At 38.8% G+C, this 19,164-nt stretch overlaps 1 protein-coding gene across 10 annotated transcripts in view; it reads left to right on the top strand.

Annotated features, from left to right (window-relative positions):
* TCF12 (transcription factor 12) overlaps nucleotides 1-19,164 on the top strand; it is a 204,110-nt gene that overhangs the window by 86,330 nt on the left and 98,616 nt on the right. For all 10 annotated transcript variants that reach the window (XM_064157538.1, XM_064157543.1, XM_064157540.1 and 7 more), the window contains exon 6: nucleotides 10,844-10,946. In XM_064157538.1, coding sequence (XP_064013608.1) covers nucleotides 10,844-10,946 — 103 coding nt within the window. The remainder of the gene's footprint in view (nucleotides 1-10,843; nucleotides 10,947-19,164) is intronic.

Below are 19,164 nucleotides of genomic sequence, written 5' to 3'. Positions count from 1 at the left end.
CTGTGTCAAAACTTTTCTGCCTATTGTGGTGCATGTTGTTCTTCCATCTCCCCAGTGTTGCCTTTATTTCATATGCAGCAGTGGTGGCTTTTCCGTGAATATCTTCTGATTAATGTATGCCAGTCCTTCCTTTATTTGGGTGATACAGAGCTAGAGATATTTTTGTATGTTGATAATCTCTTGCATTAGAAGGGTAGTTGGCTCTTGGCGTATAGTGCAGAAGGCTGTGAAGCAGCTTTTTTTTAAGCCTTGCTCTGTTGAGCTCTTTGAAGAAAATTCTGAGGCACTTGAACCAAGTTGCATGTTTGCTGCACAACAATATATTCCCCTTTTGTCTTCCTATTGTGAAATGTGTCCAGACTTTTTAGCTTTCCCACTTTATTTGAGTTATATTTTTATACTCAGTCTAGGAACGAATCTTTTTTTTTTTTTTAATAGATATTATCTTTAATTAAAACACTTTTCTACCATAGTTTTTGCTACAGTGTGGCCAGTGGTTGCTATTATTTCATGAAGAATAATGAATGCTATGTGAGGTTTTACCGGTTCGGTTTTGTAGTAACATGTCTTTGCAGTAAAAGCAGCAAGCCAGTTTTTCATCTAGTCAGATTGCTGTCTCCAAAGCAAACAATTCTAAAAGTATTTTTTGTAAGAGATATCCTTGGTGTGTAGTTGTCGTAGAGATGCACATAAAATTTTAAATGTTAAAAATTCAGCATAAATTAGCTGAGGTATTTTTCTTCCAAAATCTGAACTGTGGATATCTTTGCTATCTTTCAGTGTGTATACTGCACTAAAAGCTGCGAGTATACATTTTGACCTGATTTTACACAGAACCTAGCTTCAGTACTGAGTATGCAGCTTATCTTCCTCCTCATTTATGTAATTCTGCTATACATCTATTTGAAGCCAGAGCTGAACTAATCAAGATACCACTGCTAGATTTAGGTGGTTTTGTAGTGTCAGTCAGCAAGTTGTCAACAGGTGATGCCCTCTATTTTATGTAAAACTCAGACATGAGTTGGAGAACAAAATACTATATGCTCAGACAGTTTTTACCCCACCAGCAGTAGTAGTTTTAGTTTGCAAAGAAGTCCATAATAGTAATGAGATAGCAGGTTTTGAAATAGTATTTATACATCTTCATTCAGATGACATAACATGAAGGAAGCTGTTAAATAGCAATATAAGGCAAGAGTGACACAGAAATACAGTGCTATCGAGTCTGTTGTACCTGTATCCTTTTTGGCCTCTTTTTTTAAGCGCAGGGGAGAGGCTGTCTGATGGTTCTTCTGCTCATTATTTGCTTTTCCCAATATATTCTTCTAGTATGTAGGTGATTCAGTGTGAAATCAAAGTTAACTATTCTGTATTCAGTGCACAGGACACTTGGCAAATGCAGATTACTTTATAATTTGATTTATGGGCAGCAGTCTTCAGAGCAAGTTCTTATATTTAAGGTTTGACTGGCTTAGTGTCATCTTCTTTGTGTTGTCTAAGTATTTATTGTTTGTATGTCGGCTATACTTGTGTTCTATTTTCTGCTTAATGGCCTGGATAGGGGCTAGAAAAATCTGTTTTCAGTCATGTAAGCACTATTGGAGAAGTGAGGAGGTTGTTTTCTTTCTTTTTTTCCCTTCTGTGTAGCATGTGACCCAGTAATGTATAATGCTGCATTTCAGTCTTTAGGATACTGTTTAAAACTTGGTGAGATTGAAGGGGAATCAGAATTAGAACTAGAAACTCTACAGCTCCTTGTTTCTAGTGCTGTTCAGTGATGTCTATCAGCTAATTGCATTAATTCCCCTGCTTAATAAGTATCATGCGAGTTTCTTCCACAATAAATCAAGATGCAGTTGATAGACTTACTGCCTGTTTGCAGACGGCAGGGATATGGCACAAGTGGAGCCTATGGGGAGGAGCCTTCCCTCATCATCAGTCTGCTTTATCCTCTCCTCCTACCTTTAGCATTTTTTTCCTGTTCAGAAATTTAAGGTAATTTTCAGTTTGATGTGTGACAGACCTGTGTGTTGTCCTTATAGAAGATGTTAGTTACACCAGAGGAAAAGCAGGTTGCTGGAAGGAACATAATTCTGATACAATTATTGATTGTATTAGAAAAAAAATGGTTATTGAAGAAGCTGGTTTTCATTTTAGTTTTGGATCATAATGCCAGTTGGTTGGTCTTTTAAATTGATTTATTCTTTTAAATTTTGCTTAGGAATTTTATACATTGTCGATTAATAATGTTCAGTCACACACTGATGATATTATCAGGTAATACCTCATTTCCTTGGACTGAAGTTTCTGTGGACATCTCTCTGGTCCACAGAATTAAAATATGTGGTCAAATAAGGTTGCAGGTGGAACATCCAAGCTAATAGTCTATTTATAATTAAATTGAAAGTAAGCTTACTTTATTCCAAGTTGATTGGAAGGCCTATATTTCCAATGTGAGTTCTAAAAATCTAACCGTGTGGATCTATGCTCCTGTAGTACTTTTTATGTCAGAAATATGCTTGGGAGTGTGTGAATTTTGCAGTCTTGTGTCTTTCTCTGTTCTTCTCAGGTGAATGCTTTGTGGTGAATACATTTTGGTGACCGTATGGAAATAATATTGTTCCCAACTAGTAGTTTGCTACAAGACTAGTAGTGGTTTAACTGGAGTTGTACCATGGTTTGTGACTACATGATGTTTCTTGGTGATTGGTTAAGATAAATTAATATAGTGCACGTCATCTTCACAGCCAAAAGAAATAGTACACTTCTAGGTTTTTATTATTTATTGTTTTACTTTATAGCTGGCCTTCATTTTTGCAACGTTCTTCCTGATCTGTGTGTTCAATACGTGCAGCCAAGGCTTGGGCCTCTAGTCTTTTCTCTAGACGTCACCGAAAAATACTGACTGAAAATACTCTTTCCAAAATAAAATGTTTGTTTATTTCTGGAAACGTACATGATCACATAATCCATAATCTTCTGAATTAGCTAGGACACCTTGGTATGGCTATTGCCCAGAGCCTCTTGTGTAATCCTCTGACTCACCACAGTGTAGTGAGTCTCTCTGGGTTGATCTGTCACTGTTTCTATGTCTCATCTTCTTTTTCCACTTCCTTACCATGTTGTTTGTTTTTTTTCCCTTCATTTGTCATTAACATTCTTAGATTAGTTTGGAGGTGTAGATAATAAAAAATAAAGTAAATTTCAGTAGCAGACTCATTGTCATTCATTTATACATTAGTCATTTAAATGTCTGTTGCCTCATTCATATGATCATAGCCAAATTTAGCTTGGAAGAAATCTCAGTATTCCTGAATTTTAAACAATATTTGTTAGTTAAGGTCAGCCAAACTATGGAAGTCAAGGAACTGGAAGCAGCATTTGTTAAATTTGATCTTTTGGTCTGTAGCCAAGTCAAACTGTGAAATCAACCATTCAGTGTATTAGAATTTTAATGTCTTAAGTTTAAAGGTGGAAACTAAGTTATATTATAAATTGCTGAAATGCAGATACCCATTTATTGATTTGGCAACTTGGTTTTAAGCCACAACTGAATGGCTTTTTTGTTCTATTTCCATAGATGTGTAGGAGAGGGCTTGGAAATGAGGCAGAAGCAGCAAAGAAAATGAGTCTTGTTTTTTCTAGTTTAGTGGACTTGAACAAATAATGTGAAACAGTTTACTGTACAGGAAGAAATTATTCCATGAAGTCAGTAAATCCATGGGGAAATTGTGTGCCATGTTGTTACAGTGTCTCTTTAATTCTTTCAGTAGTACCCTAAAGAGGAAATAGGATGTGCCTATTTAAAAGTAAAGCAAAAAAACCTCACAGTCTGAGTTAGGGTCAGAAGTACAGTTTTGCTAATGTGTGGACAGATCCTGGTGTGACTTCAGGAAATCGTTACTAAGAGACAATAGTTTTACATTTTTTATGGGAGAGCAAAAGGGAGAGGATGAAGCTTTCAGTAGGTGTGATGGTATGAGAGAGCTTTATTTGTAATAATTAATGTAGTTTATTAATTTTATATTAATGTATTTAATCTTGTGGCAGTATTTACTTTTAATCAGGTTCTTTGCATGGTCACGAAAAGTATTACACAGAGGGAAAAACAGAGGTGATCTAGAGCACTTAAGAGCTAACTAGCAATAATACAACAAACATTAAACTACTAGAACTGGAAAGAGGTTCTTGCAGTCAATTATATCACTTGCCCACTAGAGGGACTCGAGAAGCTCCTTTCTGCTTAAGGCAGAAGACACTTGGATTCAGTTACAAAGTATACAGAATTTCTTACAAAATATTATCTCTGGATTCCCAGAGTTAAGTACTGTTTCCAAACAGTGCCCAAACACTTCCAGGGAGTTCTGTTGGTGTCTTATTAACTGTTAAGATTTTTGGAGCTTCCCAGGCTCTTAACAGCGTGCTGGGAGAGAGACAGACCATCTCTGACCTGATCCTGGTTCCTCTTTGACTCCAGACTTGGCACGGGGGTTTGCCGAGGTGCAGGCAGGATGTCTTCTGGATGTGCAGATGGGCACACTGTCACTGGGATTTCTCCCCACATTGTGAGGCACTTCATGCCAATCCCTGGTAAACTTGAGGCACAGGAAGTTTCCAGGTAGACAACCCCAAAGTATTATTATGCTTATTATTATTGAACAGGCAGAGCATGGCAGGGCAATGAGGCAGAAGAGCGCACAATAAGGCAGAAGCATGCTCATCTCCTTTTGTCAGTTCAGCCTCTGGCTCTGTGGCCACGAATTAGCCAATCAGAATGGCAGTTTGCCAAACTTCTCCATGTTAGGTAAAGTCAGGGCTTACTTTTTCCCTTTTAGGGCAGAACATAGGCAAGTGTATAAATATGTGTGAGTACCTCGTATACAACTTGGAAGAGACATGGTGGCACAAGATCTTTGTTTTCCTTTCTTGGGATGCTTCTGCCAACAGCAGAAGAGAGGGAAAACAGGACATGTTTAGGCTAATTTTGGCCTTCCACAAAAGTAGGCCTGGAACCAGTACAGTGAAATGGGATGGGAACAGTGAACTTAGAAGGGGTTTTGGCTTGTTCTTAGGAGAGTTCTGTTATTAACTTAACCCAAAATGTCATGATGTCAATGGTAATCGAAAGACATTGAGTTTTAGGAGGTTAATTACCATTTTGTTTTGTAAAAGGGGGCATAGAATCACTGTGTCAAGCCTTTGGTTAATGTTTGGTAGGATGAGCATGCCATGTAAGGTGATCATTTTCTCCATGTTCTAGCATTTATTCTTTTGGGCCTTCTAGAATTTTCTAAGGTAATTTTCGAATGTCCTCTATATATTTATGATTTTGTTAATAGTCTCAGAAATGTAATTGGCTTTGCTGTGTTGGCTTACTTGTGTCTGGAAAATCCTCCTGATACAGATAAAACCTAAATTGCTTGGACACTTGGCATGTTTTACCCAGAAGAAATTGGAATGAAAATAATGCAACTGCAGATTTTTTCTTTTTCTGGTTTTTAATTTTTTTTCCATTGACAAATGTAATTTCTTGTAATTATTAGGTGACATCGCTCTCATCCAGTGAAATACCTGAAAAATGAGTTAAATGTTGGAGCATTCGCTGTTGAGAGTGCCTTGGCTACTCAATTAAATTTCAGTGCTAATTAGCAGTAATCTTTCAGCAGCATTTCATGACTGATGTTATTAGCAGGCAATATTTGTTTTTATTTGTAGGAGTATCTGACTTCATCCTTTTGATCACCAACATGCAGTAAGACTGAAATCCATGGAGAGGCCTTTTGCAAAATAAAGTGTCAACAACACAAAATGCTCTAAGGGATAATTTAGTCCCAGTTAGACTTTGTTTGGGCTATAAGAGAAAAGAGAAAGAAAAACTTTGTCTTACTTTGGGAAGGCTAAAGTTTTGTCTGTAGTTGCTATGTATGGCTTTGAGTTTACAGCTATGACATCTAATCATATTCAAAACTAGTTTTCTTTCTGTAAACAGAAAAAGGCCCTGAGCAAACCCTTCAGAATAGGGTGCTGAGAACAGGAAATAAATTCGTCCAGTAACTGCAGTGTGCAGACTTTTTGCCAGTGATTTCACAGAATTGTAGAATCAACCAGGTTGGAAGACACATCCAGGATCATCCAGGCCAACCTGTCCCCCAGCCCTATCCAATCAACTAGACCATGGCACCAAGTGCCTCATCCAGTCTTTCCTTGAACACCTCCAGGGACGGTGACTCCACCACCTCCCTGGGCAGCCCATTCCAATGCCAGTCATTCTCTCTGTGAAGAAATTCCTCCTAACATCCAGCCTATACCTCTCCTGCACAGCCTGAGACTGTGTCCCCTTGTTCTGTTGCTGGTTGCCTGGGAGAGGAGACTTACCCTCACCTGGCTACAACCTCCTTTCAGATAGTTGTAGATAGCAATGTGGTCAGCCCTGAGCCTCCTCTTCTTCAGGCTAAACAACCCCAGCTCCTTCAGCCTCTCCTCATAGGACTGTGCTCTAGGCTTCTCACCAGCTTTGTCACCCTTCTCTGGACACAGTATCACAGTATCACCAAGGTTGGAAGAGACCTCACAGATCATCAGGTCCAACCCTTTACCACAGTGCCCAAGGCTAGACCATGGCACCAGTATCTCAGCATCTCTCTTGAATTCAGGGGCCCAGAACCGGACACAGGACTCAAGGTGTGGCCTGAGCAGTGCTGAGTACAGGGAAAGAATAACCTCTCTTGTCCTACTGGCCACACCGTTCCTGATCCAGGCCAGGATGCCATTGGCTCTCTTGGCCACCTGGGCACACTGCTGGCTCATGTTCAGCTGCTGTCTACCACTACCCCCAGACCCCTTTCTTCCTGGCTGCTTTCCAGCCACTCTGTCCCCAGCCTGTAGGGCTATTTGGGGTTGTTGTGGCCCAAGTGTAGAACCTTGCACTTGGCCTTGTTAAATCTCATCCCATTGGCCTCTGCCCACCCATCCAGCCTGTCCAGGTCCCTCTGCAGGGCTCTCCTACCTTCCAACAGATCAACACCTGCTCCTATCTTGGTGTCACCTGCAAACTTGCTGATGACAGACTCAGTCTCCTGGTCCAGATCATCAGTAAAGATACTGAACAGAATTGGGCCCAGCACTGATCCCTGGGGGACACCACTAGTGACTGACTGCCAACTGGATGTGGCACCATTCACCACCACTCTCTGGGCCTGACCCGTATCAGAGTGAATCTATTCCAAGACACAAGCTGCCAGCTTTGCCAGGAGCTTGTTGTGGCAGATGGTGTCAAAGGCTTTGCTGAAGTCTAAGTAGACTACATCCACAGCCTTCCCCACATTCACCAGGCAAATCACCTTGTCATAAAAAGAGAACAAGTTGGTCAAGCAAGACCTGCCCATTCTAAATCTGTGCTGGCTGGATCTGATCCTCTGGCAATCGTGTAGGTGCTCTGTGATTGCACTCAGGGTGATCTGCTCCATGACCTTGGCTGGCACTGAGGTCAGGCTCACAGGTCTGTCATTTCCTGGTTCTGCTTTCCGGCCCTTCTTATGGATGGGCATCACACTGGCCAGCTTCCAGTCTTTGGGGACCTCTCCAATGAGCCAGGACTGTTGATAAGTGATGGAGAGTGGCTTGGGCAGCTAATCTGCCAGCTCTCTCAGCACCCTAGGATGGATCCCATCTGGTCCCATAGACTTGTGAGGATCCAAGTGGCTCAGCAAGTCCCTTACTGCTTCCTCTTGGATTACAGAGGGACTATACTGGTCCCTGACTTCATCTGCCAGCTCAGGAGACCAGTTGTCCTGGAGACAACCTGTCCCACTATTGAAGATCGAGGCAAAGAAGGTGGTAAGTACTTCTACCTTTTCCTCGTCTTCTGTTACTGTATCCCCCTTTTGCCTTTCTAATTTTTTTCCTACAAGACCTAGCAACATCCTTGAACTCTTCCTGTGTTACCTCCCCTTTTTTCCAAGGTTGATGCACCCTCTTTTTTTCCCCTTAATTCCTTCAGAAGCTCCTTGCACATCCAGTCTGGCTGTCTCCCTCATCAGCTCATCTTCCAGCACAATGGGACAGCCTGCTCCTGCACCTTCAAGAGTTCTTTCTTGAAGTAGGTCTAACCTTCCTGGACCCCTTTGTTTCTAAGGGCTGTTTCCTAAGGAGCTTTCCAAGTTAGTTTCTTAAATAAGCTGAAGTCTGCCCTTTGGAAGTCCAGTGTGTCGGTTTTGTTGATGCCCCTTCTGGTTTCACCATATGTTGAACACCATATATTGTCCTTAGACCAGTTTTGATTTTACTTAATTTGTTGTTGAGAAGTGTGAAAGAAGTTTGTTACATCAAAACTGCATGTGTTTGTGGTTCTTTTGCATTCATTTAGTGTGGATGAATTGTATATGGTAAGCAGCCCGTGGTTTCTAATCCCAAGGAAGAGTGCTGCTTGGGCTGATAATCCATAACTTGTTACTAAAACTCAGAATAACTGGTGTCAAGGATGGTGGTCAAGTTAAGATCTTTTTACGTAGAGCCACTGCACATAAAGGCCAAGAGAGGTTATGCTTTCCACACATGTAAATTCTGTAATGTGTGACAAAGAGTGAGATGCCTGACAAGTGTAATCAGGAATTGAATTGGAGAAAAAAAAATCTGTTTCAAGTGCTTGCATATACCATAGTACATTTTCCTCCCTTCTAGTAAATGTTGTGTTGTCTGTGGCTGTAGCATTGCAAAGGACTTCTTTGAGCGTTTCTCAGCTCAAGTAGTTGATTCCTGTAGGATGTAGGAATGTAACATTGGTGCTGTGGTAATTGGATACAGGTGCATTTTTGGAAACACTATATGAGTAAAACATGATTTAGAGGATTAGTTTGAAGAATTCGGATAGTAAATGGAAGAAAATTCTTTTCTGTGTAAACTATCTACTCAGTTCTCCAGTTCCTCTGTTTTTGGGGAGGAATATGCAATATTTAAGTTGGGGAGGAGCATTAGAAATCCTATGCATAAGGTGGACTGTCTTGCTGGATGTGTAACCATGTATGAAATGAGTCTTACCCTGTTATATTTTCAGTAGTTCTATTTACTTGGCAAATAAATCTCTTGAAGATTTCAGTTTCTAGGGCTTGTCAATGCACCACATTCTGAATGTCTGAGGTACGGTTTGTCACTAATAGTTTCCTTGCTACTTTCTGTCTTTTAAAAATAAAGATGCAATTTCAGTAGTGTCTCAGGAACAAGGCTTTAAAATGACACAATAACGAGTACAAGCAGAGTGCCAGAGGGCTGCCTACTTAAGAGATTTTCTCTTTTTTAATCTTATATTTGCAAAATTTTATTTCTTTATTCAGCAGATTTTAAAAAAATCAGCATAAAAATAAACCACATGTGGTGTTCTTAGCTAGGAGCTACTGCATTTTCTCAGCAGCTGCTGCTGCATGCTGCTTGTGTGACAGACGTGGCTAGGTCATGGTTACCAGAGGATATCCTTGTGGTCATAACCAAGTTGTAAATGTCACTAAGATTGTTTCTGAATGCCTATCACATCTGTATCACTGATTCGGAAGTTGATAAAGTCAGCCAAATATTTATTTGGGAGTTAGGGCTCCCAGAAGATTACTTTTGAAGTCGAATAGCAGCAAGAGTTGTGACATACATCCATAAGCAGCACTAGAGACTTGACAGTTATTTAGCTCTTTGATAGAACTGACAGCATGCCTGTGAAGATAGTGAGGCCTGTTTCAGCCCCATTAATGTTGTCTTGAATGTGACCCTGCAGTCTTGAAAAATGATAAATGTTCAGTGATTGATGATTTTATAGTCCCAGGACACTTGGGATGATTTCTGGTAGCTGTAAACAGTTTCACTCTCCACCCTCTAATTAGACCAAAGTAAGTGTGACTTGTAAGATTAAGTTTACAAAATGTTCTTCAAAGCTCTGGCTACAAAAGGAGGTACAATTTTGAGTGCCCAGTCTGTTGTATTTTGGTACAGAATAAGTAGTTCAGTGCACATCTTACCAATCAGAAATACAAATACCATATTCATGCCTTTATATAGGAAAGCTGAAGGTACCTTGAAATCTCCAAAAGCTAATTTTAAGTAATTGAGTTAATTAAATAATATGTGCATCCTAGAGCTTCTTTGTTTCTGTGTCTACACCTTCAGCAGAAGCTTTCGGTAAGCCAGTATTTCCTAAGGGTCGCTCCAAGCCTGCTGAGCTCACTGTGTCACGCTAGAAAAGTGCAAAACAGTATTTCTGTTTGAGTGCTTATTTGCAAATCTGGTGACAAAGTTGTTTGTTTAATCATTATTTGGAAGTAAAGCTTTTGTCAGTGAGCTATGCTGTTTAGTAATATGATAGTGTCAAAATGACTGTTAATCTGTAACAATAAAAGCAGACTGCAAGGAGAAATGGAATTTCTCCCCCTCATTTTCAGTAATACTTTTTCCTAATGTCAGTGACTTTCCAACCTTTTTCCTATGTTGTTTTATTAATATAAACAGAAACCTGGGGGGGGGGGTGCAAGAAACAGTTGGGAGTTCTTCAGACTAATTTTATTCTCTCGGTGGTTAATGACTTAACACTAAGAGGATTCAAATATCAAAATATCTGTGTGTTGTTCAGTTTTTGGTAATATTGTCCATGAAGACACATCTTGTTAAGAAATTACATGATTTCTTTTTGACTGGGGAGAAAGTAGTATGTGGGCAAGGAGTAATTTCTATGAGATAAACCTGAAAGCCAACTTTTGTGATTAATGACCAGTTGTGACTCTGCACGTTTAATTAGGAAAGTGTCATTGCACTCAATTAGCTGGGCTGCCAAATAATCTGTTTAATACTCTGGTCTTTTTTTCTCTAGGGTTTTGCAGACAGTCCTCATTACAGTGATCACTTGAATGACAGTCGATTAGGGCCCCATGAAGGATTGTCCCCAACACCTTTCATGAACTCAAATCTGATGGGTAAGTAGGTAATTCTTTACGAGCATCTCCTCAAAGCCTCTTTGGTCAGAAAGAGACATTTTTCTTTCCCCTGTCAAGGCCTGAAGTGTCAAGCATCTGGAAGTTGCTCTGTTTCTCTCAGCTACACTGACTTCCCATTGAAATCTTTTTATGTTGGGCAAATTCCTTGCAAAGGCCTTTGTCCAGGTCTTATTAGAAGGGAAACACCTAGATGTTCTTAATTTAATCTAGAAAGCTGATATATTTTGATGTGATTCTTATATTTCGCTTGTAAATTCTAAATTAGTTTAAGGCTCAGCTTTGATTAACTTCTGCTGAGAAGACATCCGTAGCAATTCTTAACTTGTACATTTTAATAAAAATAATTAACTTTTCTAACGCTATTGATTTCAGAACTACCTCCCAATTTACTTTAGACTTTTCAGTTAAGCACTTGGAGAGTCCCCTTCTCATTTTTAATTTTCTCATTTCTTTGACTTTTGTGTTAGAAACATTGTCACATCTAAGAAATAGATGTGACCTTCTAGTTTGCTAGGCAAATGGTGTTACTGTTTCAAGGACTGAGTGTCCAGTGTTTTCTGGTTTTTAAAATTGGAGAATTAAGTGAGCAAAATGTGTATTGTGTTGTGGGATTAGGTATTGAATGATTTTTCATTGTCTGCATATTTATGTTACCTGAAACATGTTAATGTATTGATGGCATTGTTTGAAACTCATCTCTATTCCAATTTAGTGCATGAAAACGTTGATTTTAAAATACTTCTTGTTTCCCAATACATGCTTTTGGAACAAGTCTTTTGTATCTTGAATTTAGGAATTACTTCATGTCTGAACTGTGAATCTGCACTTGACATTGTTTCACATAAATTCCGTGTCTTGTAGACATGACCTATTTTGTGATCTCAGAATTGTCCTTTTAAGACATAGCCATGGTAATCTAAGTGGATTACCTAAATCCAAATCCTGGTGGTCTGCAATTTCTTTTGGAAATCTTTCTACTTTGCTTAGTCGTTGTTTACTTCAATTTTCTCTGAAATAGAGGCAGACAAAACAGTGTTAAGTCTTCGTATATAATGCTGAAAATAAAGGATTTTGCAATGTCCATATGTAGTCTCTATTTAAAAAGAGTGCATATCAGTTGGCCAGCCATTCCTACATCTAAAACAGTAAACTTGAGGTACAGTTTCCCTTAGTTGCTTCGAAAGCAGAGCGGAGCTTCCTGATACTGTTTGAAATAGGATGTCTTTTTTTAAACACAGGAGACAAGGTTCTTCTATTGCTTGTCCAGTATTTGGATCTATAGCACATATGGAGTGGCTCTAAGCTTTATAATTGATACTCATCATTATATACAAATATGTAGCAAGATTTTGTACTTTTTTTTTAATCTGTAAAAGCAAACTATTTGCTCATGAGCCATCCAATTTCTGAACAATATACACCTTTAAATATATAAAGTAATTAGTGTAGCTGTATCTTTTTCTTTTTCAATATTACTGAAGAGATGGATAGGTTATCCATTACATATAATAGAATTACATCATTAATACAGATTTGAGAATAAGCCTCATTGAGATTGTTTTGTAGGGAGAATTAATGAATTGCAAGATGTGTATGCATCATTCACCCAAAGCAGCTGTGAACTGAAATAGTTTTGTAATGCTTTATGACTCTTGTGGGGTTTATTTTGCTGGAGCAGTATACTTAATTTCCTTCTATATGCAGCAAAGAATTATAGAAACCTTTCAGTAAATAGCTCTAAGAAATTTACACTTCAAAACAACGAGTTACGCTCTGAATTTTGGCTTAGAACTAAAAATACATTAATTTGACTTATTACAGTACAGGATGCAGATTGGTATACTTTCACATCATGAATTTTTGCAGGATGTCTTAAGTTGATGTTTCAAGTTTGAAGAGAGGAATGACAAAAGCTGCATAAACCCAGAGTAGTAGTTTTCTCTATAGTACTGCTATCTGTATTTATGTTGGGTGCATTTGTCTATAAAAGAAAAAGAGGAAATCCTTTATGTCTCAAGAAAGAATATCACAGTTTGCTAGTATCAAACCAGGAACATGGCCCCATAAACAGAATGAAAACATCCATTTTGTTACTTTCTGTATGTTAAAGTATTTTTGTATTAATCTTTGCTCTTCAGAGGTTAAAGGGAGATAGAGACTAAGAACATAAATGTAATAAACTCATAGGAGTTATCTCAGTAGGCTGATAAGAGTGATAGAGTGTCCATGCTGGACATGTAAGAAAACTTTCTGTCCCAGCACTTCATCATGACTGAGATACTTCTCTGAAATAGTTAAAAACTATTTTAAAAAAAAAAAAAAAAGAGCAACAACATATTTCACCATTGCTGTCAACACTTAAGAGCATCGTTAAAAGAAAGAATTGTGTGTCGAGGGGATGTTGTTATTTTGTGTATTATGTTCAGCCGTAAGCATATTTGCCTGAAGAGATAGCGGATTATAAAGTGCCACTGTCTTTCATGATGGAGCTCTCAAACATTTTAATGATCTCGTACATTGCAAAAGAGAAAAATTTTGTCTAACAAGAGTTGATAATGATTCAATAATGAACAATTTGCTGCAGAAAGATGCATTTCCATATTCATTTAGATATTTTTTGAAGTGTTTTGCAGAGGAAGTAAGGCTATTATGTGGGATTGGTTAGTGTTCTTCACTAATGAATTCCAGAATTATCCTGTTGATTTGTTAATATAAAAAAAGAAGGGCCATTGCTTGTTTTTTAAGTAAAACCACTGAATCCTCTTGACACCAGCATAGTCTGCTGGTATCCATAGAGATTTGTAGAAAATCAGGCTAAGATATATTGGTGGTATTGTAGCTCCATTTACACTTGGTAATCTTTGCTTATTCAACACTTTCTGGTTTAATTACATTCTAGAAAACTATTCACAAGGATATGAGATTCTTTTCTCTGTAATTGTGCTGCCTTTAGTACTCCACATTTGCAAGTAGAGGTCAGTTTTTGCTAGGATCTTTGAAGCATGTGGTGTTCTATCTTCTGTTGCTGGACTTCATTCTGCTGAGCTTTCCTACTTCTGCTTATCAGGAAGAAAGCAAGCAGGTCATTTTCTAATAGAGCTTCATGAGGTTTTTCTTGGTCCATCTTGAAAATCTGAAGTGGGTGACTATGGGAGAGTGATTTCCCATTGGAATGGGCTGCCCAGGGAGGTGGTGGAGGCACCGTCCCTGGGGGTCTTCAAGAAAAGACTGGATGAGGCACTTAGTGCCATGGTCTAGTTGATTGGATAGGGCTGGGTGCTAGGTTGGACTGGATGATCTTGGAGGTCTCTTCCAACCTGGTTGATTCTATGATTCTATGATTGTTATTTTGTGTCATTTTTTTCACAAAAGGTGGACAGACTAAAGATGAAACTTTCATGTTTCACGTTCACTGTCTGTGTGCTACACAGTTCCACAAGCTCGTACATGACAGTCGTCATTAAAGAATTTAGTCAGTAGTGAGTGAAAAAGCAGTAGATTAATATAAGCTTGCCCGGTGGAAATGAGTTTCTTGAAGTAGGGAAATTTTCTTCCAAGTTTTTTTTTTCAACTGTACTTCTTTGTTTTGTCATTATTTTCTTAACTAGTTATTTTAATTGGCTCAGTTTTAGAGCTCTGGGTGTTCCTGAACTAGCCACAGGGTTTGAAGACCTATCAGGTGGGATTACTGGAAACCGTCATAACTTGAAACAGGGTGGGAATGAAGGATTTTAGATCACTTGGGTTTTCCTGACCTCACCTACTCACTGACTTGAGCTGGACCAGCTGCAGAGCAGGAGTCAGTGTTTTACTTCATATCTTCTATTGATAGCCCTCAACTCCATTAATATGCTAGTAAGATGGTGAGTGTGCTAGTCTTTGTGATAAACTAACTTCTGCTGTATATGGCCATGTTATTTCCTTATGACAATGAAGTTATACTCTAACAGTTTATACTGCAAAGTTAAAGGGTAAGCCTAATTCTTGGTCTGGCTGGCATAAATAAATACAGTCCTCTATAATGGAAGTAGAGTAGTGCATTTTGGGGGGTTTGTAGTGTGGTATCCTTTAATGTTGCTTGTACTTAATATGCTTGAATCACTTGGGTGGTTTGTCATCAGGCTTCACAAAACAGGGTTTGCAGGTAAATTGCATATATACACACCATTTGTTTTACCCTCTATTAGTGTTTAACTGTCTTGTACCAGTGTAGCAGGTGGTTAATAGGCATGTGCTGAGTAGAAGCTACTGTGTGGAGCAAAGAGCTGCAGGAGTGGAGAAGTGCTTGATGGGTTCAAGCCAAATTCCATTAATTTTTAAAGGAGGTCTTTTGAGTTACTGTGAAGCTAAAGACTCATTTTGTGGATTAATCATACAAATGCACCATCAGTATCTGCATTGGGATGCCTTATGATTTCAAAGCTTCTGTTCATTTAACTGACTTGATTGCTTGATTGTGTAGATTCCTGAAGGACTGTGCCAGTGCCTCTTTCAAACTAAAAAAAATATGTCTAGTTTTATTGTGAAATTTATTATTTGACTTGTAAGTTGGCATAGACAGAGTGGTAAGAACATTTAGGGTCATTTTTTGAAGCAACAGCACTGAAGCCTCTCTGAACTTTTCAGTGTTGATATTCTTCTTGAATAGGTCATGTAAAAACCTTTTAAGCCTTTATTTGGGAAAGCTTCTGAGTAAAGATTTTGCACTGCAGTATACAACTAAAAGAAGGCATATATCTGAATTATTTCTCAGTTAAGACTCTAATCTTCGGGAAAAATGCTAGCTTTCTTCCTCAGTAGTCCTTTAGTGAAGGAATTTTGGAATAGAGGAAAGAGACCTTATTACCAAATGACTTCATGATTGTGAGGGCTCTACTAGGAAGCTAACAAGGACAAATAGTAAGTGTTAAAAATTATACCATTATAGTCCTTGCTAAAAATATTGTCTTAATTACTTTTTAGGAAGGGAGAGATGGCAGACATTGTATTTGTCCAAAATAATAGTTATATTTGCTTGAATTGCCTTCTGAAGTCATTACCAATTTAACACATGGAATAAAATAAGCATTACAATGGAAATGATCTCCAGAGACAGGAGTAATGGCAAAACTGATCTCAAATAACTTCTACACAGTTACATCAGTACCAACTTGGAGAATGGTGGGGACAGAATATTTTGTATCCTTCAGAGAATTCATTAGGAAGGAAGAAGAAAGTGTTAAAAGAAGAAAATGACAAAATAGGGACAAAATCAAGATTGACAAGTGCTTCAGTTCTCACTTTACTGCAGCAGGGTATTGAGTCAAAAGAAAATAGTACAAGGATAGCTAATAAGCTTCCCATAGTGCATAATTATCTATCAAATATTATTGTAGGTTGAGAGTTCATTAAACCTTTTCTTAGTAAAAAAGTTGCAAGATCATCCACAATTTATAATACTTGGGAGTACTGTTCTCCTGCTGAAAGAAGCAGATCTGCCACAAATGGTAGCTAGTAAACTTCCCATACTGCAAAAGTTTCTTGAAATTCACTTTACAGTTACCATTATCATATAGTTTCACAGCATTACTTTTACATTTTATCAAACCAGTAATGTGCTTTTATTACTGAAGTTGAAAATACCAAGATGACAAATTGTCTATATGTAGTAGGTCATGGCTGCTTTTCCAGAAGCAAGTGTTGCCATTGCTTCACCCCAGTAAAGCATCATGTTTTGTTGCTTTAGATAAGGGTGTGTGTGTGTGTGTGTGTGTGTATATATATGTAATTCAACATTAGTTTTCTCCAAATGAGTGCATATAATTAATCTGACAAATGGAAGATTAACATTTAAATTCCCTTCTAAGAATGTATGTTTTCCATTTGGGGCATGTCACTCTACTTAATTGGTTGACTGACACAGTCCTAATATAATATTATAGATTGGATAAAAGCCTAGTGTGAATTTTTTGGTATTTTGGGGGGTGTAATGAAAATTTCCACCCCAGAGTAGTATTTGAAGTTAAATTTTGATGATATCTCTCTCTTCCAGATAATGATACATATCATATGTAAATACATAACATCACCATAAATTGAACTCTTTTTTTGAATGGTAGCAGTCCTCTTGGTCGGGAGTGTTTCTGCATTTGGCTCTGTCCTGGTGTGGTGTGTTGGGCAATGGCAGGCTCTCATTACTTGTATCTGTAAAACCTTGGACCTGAGCTGCTGATTACTGCTGGCACACAGCCAGTGATCTAAAGGCTGAAGCTTTCTAGAGTTGTAATATTTTGTATCTATTGGTACAGTTACAGATTTTTTTTCCTCTTTTTTTCCCCAGGTATTACATTAAATAAATTTGACTCGCACCAAAGAATTGCTCTCATCTGCTCTTCGTTTTCCTTTCGTGAAAGCTAATGTGTTTCTGGGAAATGAAATTACACAGTCATTTAGTGACAGTGCTAAGTGCAGGGCATTTTTACCCTTGGGTTTTTGCTCACAAGAGTGTGTGTTAAGCTTAGTTTTCCCTTCTGTTTACAGTAATATTTCAATCAAATAGCTTTTCTAAGATTTCTTTAAATACAGTTTTACCTCAAGGCTTGCTACAAATGCACCGGGGGGGGGGGGGGCTCACCTCCTCTGTAACGTTATGCTGTAGCAGGTGTCTGCTTGTGCTCTCTTCCCCCTTGAGACTTTCATCTCCATCCTAGTTAGCAGCTGTGGCAGAGGGGCCCTGAGAGCCCTCCTCAGGTGGTGATCAGGTGTGGGTCTGCCAGGTAGGAGTGGGGTCACATCTGCCCTCTGCTCCCGTTGCTGCCACTGCTGGCAGGAGGCCTGGCGCCCTGCTCCCTGCCTGCCGTTGGGAAGGTGAATAGGGGTGAGCAGGTGCATCGCCACCTCCCCCATCCCCACTGCTCATCTGTTCACAAGGGAGGATGTTGGAGTGCTGAGGCAGGTTATCGCTCACGAGTATGGGAGCAGTTTGCAAGTTTGGAAGATTTTCATAATCTCCGAAGCAGTGTTGCAGTTGTTTTCAGGCTGTGCCTGGCATACTGTGGTTCAAGAGAAAAACAAACAAACAGAAAAACAGGAAGGTCTTTCTGTCAAGTAAGAAACTGAGGAAGTCTGCCCTTGAAAATCCTTTAGCTTTGTACTAGGAAGAATTGCTGATACCTCTTCACTGTGTACTACTAGTGCCACAGGTACTTTCAGGAGGCTCCCAGGAGTGTCTGCAAATCCACAGCAGGTGCACAAGTAGAACCCCCAGTTCTGGTGGCCCAAAAGCAGGTGTGTTGTTTACTCTGTGCTCTAATGGGAGAAAAAAATGAGATCTGGTGCTAATCGTGTTGGAGAAGATTAAATGAATTTGCCTTCTTCAAAATGGTCTCATACTTAAATCCAGATTTTTTTTTGTCATATTAAATATTTTGAATTGACAGTCTGGGAATCTAAACATGCAAATCTGTGGCTTTTAATTATTTTAATACTTATTTCTGATAAATTCTGTTTTGCAAAGCTTGGGTTTTAGTTAATGCAGTCTGATACAGTTGAGTGTTGATTTATTCACAGTGTACTCTGCCTCTGCAAAGGGGAATAAATAGTAATCTGATGAAATTTTAAGTCTTGCATTTCCTCTTTGTTATAGCATGTCAGTTTAGCTGCTGTAGGGTATGTTTATCTGTTACAAGGCTCATCAGTGCATGAAATGCTGAAAGGGCATATTTCTCTCCTGTGGTTCCTGCCATCCCTGGGCACTTGTAGCTGTGTTCCAGTGGATGGGATCAGCTGGGTGAAGCTGCAGGATTTAAAATTTGTCTGTCTGAAGGCGCCAAGCTCCTTCCCAGGGAGAAGGAAGGAGGGGGTGATTCTTTCCCATACTGGTGATGTAACTTCCCCATGAGGCAATTGCTCAGGGATCTACATAATAACTATTATCCTGTTCAAATAGGAGACTGTAGAAAGCTCACTGGTGATTAAAAGATAATTTTGTAATTTTTCATGTCTTGTCTTTGTTTTGCAACAAAGACATTTGCTTATCACCAGGTGCATAAAAATAATTTACTTAATCTCTATTTTGTTCTATTATTTTATGTTGTTGTGGTTTTTTTTTTTCATTTCTTTCATGCATGTAGCTGTAGCCTGTCAATTGCTAGCAGTCCAGTTTTTAATAAACTCAGCTTGTGCCCAGTGATTTAATACTGAACTGATCAACCGAAAT

The sequence above is a fragment of the Pogoniulus pusillus genome, chromosome 17, assembly GCF_015220805.1.
Source record: "Pogoniulus pusillus isolate bPogPus1 chromosome 17, bPogPus1.pri, whole genome shotgun sequence".
NCBI classification, from domain to species: Eukaryota; Metazoa; Chordata; class Aves; order Piciformes; family Lybiidae; genus Pogoniulus; species Pogoniulus pusillus.
This window is presented reverse-complemented; position numbering and strand designations above follow the sequence as displayed.